This window comes from Vicugna pacos, unplaced genomic scaffold (genome assembly GCF_048564905.1).
Source record: "Vicugna pacos unplaced genomic scaffold, VicPac4 scaffold_96, whole genome shotgun sequence".
Taxonomy (NCBI): Eukaryota; Metazoa; Chordata; class Mammalia; order Artiodactyla; family Camelidae; genus Vicugna; species Vicugna pacos.
Window position 1 is genome coordinate 12,212 of NW_027328776.1, and position 11,680 is coordinate 23,891.

Consider the following 11,680-nt stretch of genomic DNA (forward strand, 5'->3'; position numbering starts at 1 on the left):
CTAATCTTCTGTCTTTTATACAAAAGAATACATAAACGGGAAAATGCGAAAGATTAGGAAAGGGAACAGGGTGGGAGGAGGGGGTCACCCCAGGCACGCTGTGCCCAGCAACCCTCTACACGGATGCTGCAGCTGGCCCTGCGGACGGAGTGCCACCGCTCGCCAGCAGCAGCAGAGCCTGGCCCTGTGACCGGCGGGAGTGGAGCGGCAGCGCTGTGGCTCCGAGGCCGCCCCACCTCTGGGAGGCCCGGATCGACGGCAAGAAGCGGGGCTAGATGCGTCCTTCCCATGTCCACCGCTTCCCAGAGCCCTTCAGACAGAAACACAAATCCAAGGAGCCGCCTCTCCTGTAAGAAAGCCCCGGTTTGTCACCTACACCAGAGGGACCACCCTCACGGAGCACAGTGTGTCACTCATGCCTCTTAGGATGGTCCTGCTACTCTGAGACGTCTTCTGTCCCCTGTGAGTTTAGTGAAAAAAGTAAATGCAGTTAATTTCAGAAGAAATTTTAACACATATAAGGCATAAAAATTGTATTTCCTTTCTAGTTGACTTCATCTCCTAACCATCTCCAAAAGAACACACCAAATAAAAAGGGCAGGAAAATCAATGCCTTCACAGCTTTTGACAGAAAAGCAGTTGAGGAGAAACATAGTTGTGCCTGAACACACCGTTCACCTGCACACGCTCCTCACAGAGCGGTGCCAGGACGAGGGCGAGTCCCGCAGACCTGTCCCCATTCCGAGGCCAGCTGGGAGCAGGGGCCGCGGGGCCCCAGGGGCAGGGGGCAGTTACAACCGTACCAGCTACAATTTAATAGATTATTTTTTCCAAAATGAAATACTTGAAAAGTAAGAGACTGCTGAAAGTCAGGTCTAATGGTAGCTTTCTGGATTTGTCCAAAATAGAAAAAAACGTAACGTATAAATTCCTGTTCTTGCCTGACTCATAAAAACAAAATGGCGAAAGTGAGGAAGAACGCATCCGAAGGAACTGCCAACAAGGACAGCAGAGGCTGAGCGACCAGGAGCTTCCACAGGGCGCCCAAAAGCCTCTACTCCGGACCTCAGCAAAACCAACGCCCAGAAAACACCCTTCCAATGCCAAAACAGTCTTGAGGTCCCATCTGGACCACGTGCTTCTCAACTGCAGAAATCCAAGGAGAAACAAGAGCTCCCAAACCTGTCCACAGAAGGCAGGAGCCCAAGAAAGCTGCCCTTTCTGATGGTACAGAGGAATGCAAAATCCTGGGAGCTGGTCAGACAGACAGAAGTTCCTCTTGTTCCAACGGAAAGTAAAAGCACTTAGAGAGTAAACATAAGGTTTTAAAGTTAAAAACGCAAAAACAAAATTTTGAGAGTGTGTTTTTAAAAAGGAACATGTGGTTACCAATTGAAAAGGATGCCTCATTTTCACTCAACGCTTCTACCTCCCAAATTGACATCTGATCAGAATAGCCAGGCTCAGCAAAAAAAAAAAAAAAAAAAAAAAAAATCCTCAAAGCACACACAGTCACACAGCTACACAGTACGGGCTCTTTGTTTATGTGTGAGCACATCTGTCTGTACCTGCGTCTACAGCAACATACGTGTCAGGTCCCCACCAGCCAGGCCTGAAGGGAACCACCACCTCAACAGGAAGTGGTTGCGAACAGCGCACTGACTGGGCCCGGGACGGCCAGGCAGGTCTGCTGCCTGTGCTCCCCCGGCCGGCCCCCACACTACCCCACTTTATGTCGCAACTTCTGCGGGAGTTGAAAGATCAAGACAAACATCACTCTTGCTTTTACCCATCCGAAGAAACCTGTGACACACCAGCGCGTCCTGACTTTGCGGTAGAGCCTAGAAAGGCAAGGGGGGCGGGGGAGGGAGACTGTCTCCAACCCCACTGCACGGGCTTCGCAGGCCAAGACTCATGGCATCTGAATATACGCGGCAGAACTAAATAGTAATAAAAGTCTCCCTACTCCCTTTAACATCTTCACGCAGAATTTCAAGACAGAATATTGTGAAAAACTAAGGCTATGGAAATTGGCTTTTTGGAGTTTATTGCCTACTCGTGGTAATGATTCTGAGCAGTTTATACATTAACCCCAAGAATCAGGTTTGATTTTGCCAAAACTCCCCTTGAAAGCAGGGCTCCAATGGGTATGGGTTTGATTTTATGCTTTTGGGGTTTGAAAGATAGAAACACCACCCCAAATACTGTGGCTCTGTGAAACACGGCTGGTAGCCTGCTTGTTGAGCAGTCCAGGATTTGTTTAAAAGAAGCACTGTGTATTTTATTCTCAAAATGCATTCCCGTTTTAAAAAACTCTTTTATGCTCTTTTAAAACTAATAAGCCTTTAACATCTCTCTTTACAGAACTGCTAACTTGTGAATCACTATGTTGTTCACCAGAAACTCATATAATATTGTACCTCAAACTATACCTCAAATAAAAAATAAGAGAGAAAAACGTGCTAATCTGTCAAGATGAAACTCCCCCTGGGCTTGGAGAACAGCAGAAGCTCTGGCCGTCTGGCTGCTCCCCCTGCCCCAGGCCCACCTCGTTCCCTTCCAGAAGCCAGTTCACGACCCCACAGGCTGAAATCTTGTCAACCTGCTCACTGTTCCAGATGAAGAGCGACACATGCCCCAAACCCCTCGCTGTGCGCTGGGGTCTTCAGGGCTCGGGCCCAGGGTCCTCCTGCACTCGTGCTGTGCTCGCCTCTACCACCTTTCCACCTGCTCCCCTAACCTCCCCACTCAATGCCTCAAATGCACCTGGAAACCTGACATGCAAAAGGAGCTCTTGACTGCTGAACCTCCCCATCCATCCAGGCCTCCTCTAGCCATGGTCCCACCCTGTAAACCCAACTGCCCCCAGATATTCCCCTTGACACGCCCCCCTCTGCCTCAGCCACCAGCTCCTGTGCTTCAGTGCTGCCTGTAATCATCCCAGCCGCTGACTCCTCCCACGGCGGCCGCTAGCCCAGTCACAGCCTGGTCCCCTCTGTCAGGCACCTCGCCCCTCTGGGCTCACCGCCCTATGATGACCAGACACTGACCAAGTTCACCAGGTGCCCCGCCTGCTGGCCCCAACACTGCTGATCACATCTGCTAGAAACTGCCCCGGGGCTTCCCCGGTGGATCCCCTCAGTGGATTCTGGACCTGGTCCACTTCTCCTCTCAACGGACTTTCTTTGAGTGCTCATCAACCCTCACAAGGTGTTACCACAAAACCTTCACTCCCAGCCTCACCTTTCCCACCAGCTTTAGACAGTCCCACAGGTGCCTCAAACTCCAAGAGGCCGACCTGAACTCTTCCCCGTTCCTCTCCCTCCTCTCCCTCCTCATCCTCATGGTTCTTCTGCCATTGGTGCCACCACTGCGACCTCGCCAACCAGGCTGCACCATTGAGCTCATCTTCCACTTCTTTCTCTTCTGTTGCCCTACAAACTGTCAGCCCACCAAGGGTTCCCCCTTCGTCCATTTCTGCTGAAACTGCTTCTAGTCAAGTCCCCATCACCACTCAGTCATCTACTCCTCCATCTTCTCAACAAGTGTCTGTGGAACTCCTGCCACGTCCCAGATCTCCACGTCTGGGGTGAGCTGTGCCACACTGTTCGGCATCAGGGACATAACGGGCTGCGAAAGGGCAGTTTACGGGACCACGTGAGCAAAAGGAGAGGCACTACCTCCTGCTTCGTCAGGGAAGGTCTCCCCGCTCCTGGGAGTTAGCCCAGGCAGTGCTGCGAACCCAGAGGGGAGAGAATCTGAGACCTGGGTTGGAGAGAGAAAGGGTAGGAGCGATGAGGCTCTCAGCCGTGCTCACTTTGGGAGGGTGTCCTCCGACGGGTGTGAAGAGGGCAGGGACCGGGAGAGATCACCCTGCCTGCTGGGTGGGTTTCAGAAAGGAGCTGGCAGGACCCCTGGGAGGGGCAACTCAAGAAGCAGAGAGGACAGCCTCAACGTTTTCAGGGAGGAGCTGGGAACAAAACAGCAGCCAGTCTCCAGACAGGATTAAGGATGGGCAGGACCAGGTGACTAGCGGCTTTCTGGGGGAGAGGCCTCAACCTCCGACCCGCAGAGAAGGCACAGCCGCAGCCCCTTCAGACGCAAGCATTCTAGCGCCTTAGGGCACCGGAACTGTGCTTTCTGCTCGCTCGCCCTTGAAAAGAATTTTTAAAATCTGCACCTCCACGGGCACTATGAAGTTGGCATCTAAAGTTGTTTATGGGATTAAGTCCTTGAACAGGATGTTACAGACAAGTACCACACTGGCATCTGCATTTTAAGTAGATTTGTGCCCAAACTTTGGACCTGCAGATTTAACTCACTCCACTAACGGAAAATGTCGGTAATCAGTCGTCATTGTCAAACCCATTTGCCGAGTTGCACTTAACTTTCTGCCGGAAGTCCACCACCACTTTCACGTTATTTAGTTCGCTTTTGAGCAATCACAGGAAGCCATCTAACCCCTGACTTCCAATTCAGGAGGACGTCGGATTTCATCCGATAAAGGGCTCAATTTCCTGCCTGAAAAGCTCTAAAATCTTTTAACTCTACTCTCCAGTAGCAGGAAAACGAGACCCTGCTCTGAGTCTGCATTCCACTCCAGCAAACGGACAATAAGAACCATGTGAAAGCACAAATGTGTATTTCTGCGCCTCTGCGGCCGCACGCAGCACCTCGGGGCCCCGCGCATAAGGCTGCAGCCCCTGCCCAACGCCGGCGCGGCTTAGGAACCACGGGCGGAAAGACCACCGGGCCCTGGGCCGCGGGGAGCTCGCGCGGGAAGGACCACCGGGCTCCCGGCGGGGGGCTCCCCGAGGGCAGGCCCGTCCCTGTTGAGTCATCTGACAGCGAGCGAAGGCGCGTTCTGCGACCCGGTCGCGTAGCCACGGAGCCGCCCCAACGATCGGAACCGAGAGCTCCGGCCCGCCGCTCCCGGGCGGATCCTCCCAGGCTTTTGCGCGAAGGCAGGCGCTGGGTCGGGAGGGACCCCGCCTCGGGGCTGCGCGGAGCACCGGCGCCTGACCCCGCACGCGCCCCCTGCCCTCAGACTCACACAAACGACAGAAAGGACGCTGGGACCTCCGCCTCCGACTCAGTCCAGATGTCGCCGTCCTGGCGCGAAGTTCCCCCACAATGACGCCTCCACGGCAGCCATCTTACCCAGAGGCGGACGACGCCTTTTGACTCTCGCGCCAATCCGTAGAGCGAGGGCGCCGCGAGGGGAGTTCTGCGCAAGGACGGAAGCTAGGGTTCCGCGCTTCCGGGCGGCCGCCGCGCCCCGCCCCCTCGTGGGGGCACTTGATTGGCTGCCGGCTTGCGATCTCACGATCTCGCGGGAAGTGGCTGAGGGGGCGGCCGCCGGTGCGTCTGCCCTCCCGTTCCCCGCCCCCGCCCCCGCCTCTGCCGCGGCCCCCGCCGCCGCCTCCCCCTCCCCGGCACCGCCGCCCCCTCCCCGCCCGGCCCGGCCCCCAGAGCGGCCGCGGAGACCCCAGACCCGAGCGCGGCAGGCGGGGTCCGCACGGTAAGATGGCCGCGGCGGGCCCAGGCGGCCGGGCCGAGCGGCCCCGCGGGAGCGCGGCAGGCGGGGGCGGCGAGACGGAGGGCCCGCGGGGGGAGGGCTCGGGCAGGAGTCGGGACCGGGGAGGGGAGGGAGCGGGGAGGGGGTGGAGGCGAGCCAGAGACGGGGCCGGGCCGGGTCGCCGCGCCGCCGCCGGGTGCGCCGGGCCGGCCGGGCCCGCGCTGGGAGCCTTCCGGGGTCGAAGGTCCAAGTGGGTGTCAGAGTCGGGCCGCGTCCTCGGTGCAGGCGGCGCCCTCGAGTTTTGCAAGTCAAACTGCCCCCTTTCCTCCGGCAGGAGTAGACTCCTAACGTGGCGGTGCCCGGGCTGTGTAATTCGGTGTTTGCTCTTAACGGGAGCACGTTTCGAGTGAAGGCTGCAGTGTTCAGAGATGGTCGCCAGCTAGAACAGTGACAGTTACTGAAACACCGCACAGGTGTCTCTAGGAAGGGAGCTATTTTAATACAGAACCGCTTCAGAGCAGACTGAGCTGGTGAGGACGTACTTGCTGCTTGGCAAGCAAGTGTTCCTCGGCTTCAGAATTGGGACATTTAATTGTGTCTGTTGAGTATTTAACTGCTGAATCCTTCTTGCGCAGAACAACGGGCCAGTTCTCCGAAGCTGTTACTTTCAAATATCGCCCTGTTGCCTCAGAATAAGAGCTTGATCTGAGCGAGTTTAGCAGTTGGTCGTAGCTCTGAGAGAGGGTGTTTGTATGAGCGACACCTCTCGATTTTGTCTTGCCGCCAGTTTTTTTCTGCTACACCTCCGGTCTGCTGATCTCGGAGTTTGGCATCCGCCAAGTACCCAGGACTTTGTCCTGCACCGCTTTGCTTCCCTGCCCACACTCTCTCCCTGTGCGATCTTTGGCAGACTCTTGGCTTTCAGTATCATTTTGTGGAGGATATTTCCCTAATTAATGTTTCCAGTGCTGATCTGGGGACCTATAATCCAGGTGCCTGCTTGACTTCTCTGGCTGCGTGTCTAATAGCCCAGACTTGCCCAGCTCCTCAAACCTGTTCCACTCCCAGCCCTTCCTCCTCACTTGTGGCTCCATCTTCCAAGGTCTCAAGCTTGAAACCTCCCATTGTCCTGGAGTCTTGTTCTTTTACCTTCCACACTGGGTCCAGCAGCAGGGCCCCTTGGCTCTCTGTCCACAGAACCTTGAGGGACTGTGCCTTCAGGCTCTTCTGCTGCTACTGCTCTCTGGACTGGGCAGCTCTTTGATGGTCTTCCTGCTCAGCTGTCACCAACCACCCCGTGGTCATCCCATGTCCACTGGGAAACCAGAGCCATCTTTTAATTGCTTTTATTTGTTGAAGCAGTTTAGCATGTACTTTGCTACGTATAAACTAATATCATGAATGTCTGTCAGTTACAGAAGGTAAAACTGAAGTGGACAGTGGTGGGCTCACCACCCATCTTGAGAGCCCAACGGGTGCTCCCAGGGCCCCTTTTTCCATGGTAACCACCTCCTGAGTTTCCTGTTTCATGCCCTTACTTAAAACAATAACAAAACAGTTTTGTTACGTATGTTATTCACTGCTAAGCAAATATTATAGACCTTGTCTTGGTTTTTGTTTTTTACAAAACTGTCCCACTTGGGCCTGTGCTGTGGTTTGCTTTATTCGTCCAGCTGGTTTCTGAGTCATCCGTACGGTTGTGTTCATTTATTTTAACTACTTTAGCAAATTCTGTGACGTGAACATGATCACAGTCATTTCCTAGCTACCCTAAAATCCAGATAACTCGGAAAACCAAGTTTTTGTTTTTGTTTTTATCCTATTTGTTGGCAAAACCTAACCTGGCAAAGCCTGTTTAATGGCCTCTATTCCACTTGGCATGAATACTCATACATTTCACTGAAGAAATAATATTTGATTATGGGGTGCTGCCCCAGACTCCAGTGAGACTGTCATACAACACACGGTAAATTATGCCAGATAGTCTTTGTACGATCTGAACAGTTCTGAATTCTGAAACCGATCTGCCCAAGGGCTTTGGGCCAGGGATTGTGGTCCTGTGAACCACATTTCGTTTGTCCGTGCTGTTGATGAATCAACATGGTGGGGATGCCTCCGTATCTTTGCCATTTTGAACGCTGTTTCTGTGAGCAGGCTTATCTGTGTCTAGCACACTGTGGTGAGTCTTCAAGGGTCTCAATCTGGCAGTAGAACTGGCTGCAAGGAGCACACATGTGCAGCTGCCAAATGCTTTTGCAGTGCAGTGTTTTCTGACAGCAGTGTAGGGGAGTTCAGGAGAATGCGATGTCCCTGTTAACACACGATTTTGTGAGTCTGGTGGGTGTGTGACTGTGGGATTCTTTTAGCACATACGTTACAGCATGAAATTCTGTAGCTTGTACCCTGTGGCTGTCCTTGGTCCTTAGAGAACACATCTAAGCTTCTCCGTCACCTGAAGGCCTTAATCTGACCCCAGCTGCCCTCCTGTCTCTGAGTCCCGTGGCTCTTCCTTGCGTTCATCCTGCCTCCTAAACACCCCACCTTCCTTCTGGTCCCTGAACCTGTGTTTGAGTCTCAGACCCTTTGCACTAGCTGGTTCCCACATTTTAAGTATCTTCTCACTCATTCCCTTTTACTTCCTGCTATGTCGCTGTATTTTTTTCTGAAGTGATCACACTTGTCATAGCATTCCTCACCAATTCTTAAAATATAATTTTTTTTCCTGTAGAAATAAATCAGAATGAGTTACACAGAAAAACCCGATGAAATCACGAAAGATGAGTGGATGGAAAAACTCAACAACTTACACGTCCAGCGAGCAGACATGAACCGCCTCATCATGAACTACCTGGTCACAGGTAACTGCCTGCGCCAGGGATGCTGCCCCTGGGCAGAGTTCTCCCTGAGTGCGCACAGTCAGACTTCACCACTAACGTTCAGTGGGGAAATTGGGTTGTGCTCAGCTGTCATTAAAACGCAGTGCTGGTTTAGCATACTTGTAATTCTCCTTTGAAAGAGGTATCTCTTCTGGAGGCGAGCTCAGATTCCAGGTATCCGAGACCTAAGGCATAATCCTGTTTCTTGGCCTTTGGCATTTTTACAGTTGATGAAGGTAATTAAGAGTGCTCTGAAGTACGTGTAAGGCCTGGGTAATTGCTGTCTTCTGGCCAGCCCAGTAGCTCTGGTCCTGGACTGTTCCTAAAGGGGTGCCCACCTCAGAAGAGGGGTGGGGCAGAAGCGTGTGGAAGGGAGCGCATGCTCTGCAGCTGACACGCAGCTCTCTTTGGTTCTAGAAAGGAAGAGGGTAACTCTGGGGTGAAAAAACCGTCTTGTTTCCAAAAGATGTGGCTCTCTTTCCTGCTAGTTCCCAGCGCCCCGACCCTCCGCCTCACATTAGTCTCTTTTAAGATTTCTTTTTGAAAGGTGGCTAGGAAATGGCGGCCTATAGCTGTGTGCACACGTGTCGGGGGGTGTATGTGTGTGCGAGGTTGCTGCTTTGATGTTGAGAGCTGTCAACTCGCCAAGAGTGGGCGTGGCCAGGTCCCCAGGCCCTCTACAGGGAGCCACAGCGCAAGTCCTCGCCTCGGGCAGGGGGAGTCAGAGTGTTTGAGTGGGTTGGGCGGTGATGACGTGCAGCCTTTCGAATGTCTGCACCTCAGGGGCATAGCTAGCAAGTCGCAGAGGCGTTAACACCACATCCCTGAAGAAGGGTAGCTCGTACCTGAGGTTACTCTCCAGGCCAGTGGGCTTTCAAGAGTGAAAAAGGCTTCGGGTCACGTCCTGCTGACTCTCCGAGCAATGACGATGGTTTTCGTTTTCAGAGGGCTTTAAGGAAGCAGCAGAGAAATTTCGAATGGAATCTGGGATCGAACCTAGTGTTGATCTCGAAACACTTGATGAGCGAATCAAAATCCGGGAGATGATCCTGAAAGGCCAGATTCAGGAGGCCATCGCGCTGATCAACAGCCTCCACCCAGAGCTCCTGGACACAAACCGGCACCTTTACTTCCACTTGCAAGTGAGTTTTGCCTGAGGGGTGTCTGGTTTGCAGACACTCAGTAATAAGTTAAGGTGATTTACGGTGATTCCCAAGGAACGAGGCTGATTTGCATTGATAGAATATTGTTTTGATTTACGTGGGGAAGGGATTTGTGTTAGCTGTTGTCTTATGTATTTCAGAAGCTATTCCTCGCTTGAAAAATGCACATTTAATAGCTCAGAGATGCTAGGGAACTCTGCCCCTTGGATGCCCTTCTGACTAGAAGCTAGCACGGCCACGCTGGGCGGTGCTGGCCGCTGCGCACTCACACCCGGCCACCTTGTCGCTGAGCAGCAGCAGCACCTGATCGAGCTGATCCGCCAGCGGGAGACGGAGGCTGCGCTGGAGTTCGCGCAGACGCAGCTGGCTGAGCAGGGCGAGGAGAGCCGGGAGTGCCTGACAGAGATGGAGCGCACGCTGGCACTGCTGGCCTTCGACAACCCAGAGGAGTCACCCTTCGGAGACCTCCTGAACATGATGCAGAGGCAGAAGGTGGGGCCCGGGCTGGCCTTCCCCCGCTGCTGCGGTGGGCGCTCACGGTGGGTGGGGGCCGCTGGACAGCCGGGGAACGTGGCTTATGGCTGTGACGGTGTGTGGGGATGGCCCCAGCTCCTCCCTCATTTGATACTGATTTTTTTCCGCCTGATTTTTAAACTCTCATCCTGTCAAACTAGGGCGCAAAGCGTCCTAAGTTTTTCTACTATGTGGTAATTGAGGCGCTTCGCCGATTTTCGTCTTTTATCTCAACCTTCCTCATATTTGAAGATGTTTAGAAACAGGCGTCTCATAGATTTTTAATTCAGGTCCCATATTTGCTTCCCAAATGTTTGCTCTCCTTATTGCTTCTCTGGGTTCCAGCCACGGGACAGCTGGTCACCTCCTGGCCACAGCCCCCTTCTCCGGTGGCCTCCGTGGTGTTGGAAGGGGTGCAGCCCTGGGGCCAACCTCAGGTGTTCTCTTGAGGCTGGTGAGGATGGAACCAGGACCACCCCCTGGGGTCTCCTCTCTGCTGGACTCTCATGCCAAGCTCCTGGCATGTAACCGCCACCTGGGCGAGACGTGACACCTGTTGACTGCACCGTGAGCGCCTCTGGGCAAGGAATGTGTTTCACATCCTCCAGAGTGCATCATGGTCACGGGCTTCAATGTCTTTAAGTAAACAAGACACTTCTCGTGTGAAGACGGTCTCCTAGGGGAGTGAAATGCACGCTGTGACCACACCCTCTCTGCTGGTGCTCCATGTGTGCAGTTGCCTTTACTGGATATGTTTACTTTCCAGGTGTGGAGTGAGGTTAACCAAGCTGTCCTGGATTATGAAAACCGTGAGTCAACACCCAAGCTGGCAAAATTACTGAAACTCCTCCTCTGGGCTCAGAATGAGCTGGACCAGAAGAAAGTAAAATACCCCAAAATGACAGACCTGAGCAAAGGTGTGATCGAGGAGCCCAAGTAGAGTCTGCAGCGAGCCCCGCACGGAGCTCGTCATGGCGCTGTCGGGGCCCAGGACCTTCTCACAGCAGAGAACTCTTCCCCCCTCACTCCTCTCTGACTCAGCACCTTCTCTAAAGGGGAAACCGGCCCTTGGAAGCGCAGGAAAGTGCGTGGTGAAAGACGCTGTCTCCCTGGAAGGCTGGCGCCTGCCCTACGCCACGGGTGCGTGGGGCGCCTGGCTTCTACAGGGCTTTGCCGGCCCCCAGGGCCGGGCCGCTGGGGCAGGAGCAGCACCGCTGGGGGTCTTGCTTCCTGGGGGTGCGTAGGCAGACAGTGTGCTTTCTTCGTTCTCCCGAGTCTCGTCAGGCCTTCGTGTAGAGGTTTTTCCTTACCCGCTTGGTTTTTCATTTGTTTCTGTTTTTTCATAGGAAAGACTATAAATTTGTAAATCCTGATTCACAGACTCCTTTTGTGTGAGGGTACTGGATTGATCTGTTCACCCTGTTGGTCTGGGATGCGTGGTGGCTTTTGGGGAAATGCGTGTGTGTGAGGAGCGGGCTGTGTGTTTTTAATTTTTTAAATACATATTTTGGTGCTGGATGTGGTGAGAGATTCTTTCCTAGTGGATCAATGAACCATCTCTTCTAGGCAGTTTTGTTGAAAATAAAGGTTTCTCTTTAATTTCAAGAATG

The 11,680-nt window shown here is 53.5% G+C and overlaps 1 protein-coding gene across 2 annotated transcripts; it reads left to right on the forward strand.

Annotated features, from left to right (window-relative positions):
- Positions 1-5,278: 5,278 nt before the first annotated feature.
- On the forward strand, positions 5,279-11,443 carry LOC102534681 (glucose-induced degradation protein 8 homolog). 2 transcript variants are annotated; one of them, XM_072957818.1, is made up of 5 exons: positions 5,279-5,361; positions 8,247-8,376; positions 9,340-9,536; positions 9,852-10,049; positions 10,837-11,443. In XM_072957818.1, exons 2-5 carry the CDS (start codon positions 8,259-8,261, stop codon positions 11,008-11,010), a joined length of 687 nt encoding a protein of 228 aa, XP_072813919.1. In that variant the 5' UTR covers positions 5,279-5,361; positions 8,247-8,258; the 3' UTR covers positions 11,011-11,443. The 2 variants fall into 2 exon arrangements, with proteins under 2 accessions (XP_072813919.1, XP_072813918.1); XM_072957817.1 differs by lacking the exon at positions 5,279-5,361 and adding an exon at positions 5,396-5,521.
- The last annotated feature ends 237 nt before the right edge of the window (positions 11,444-11,680 follow it).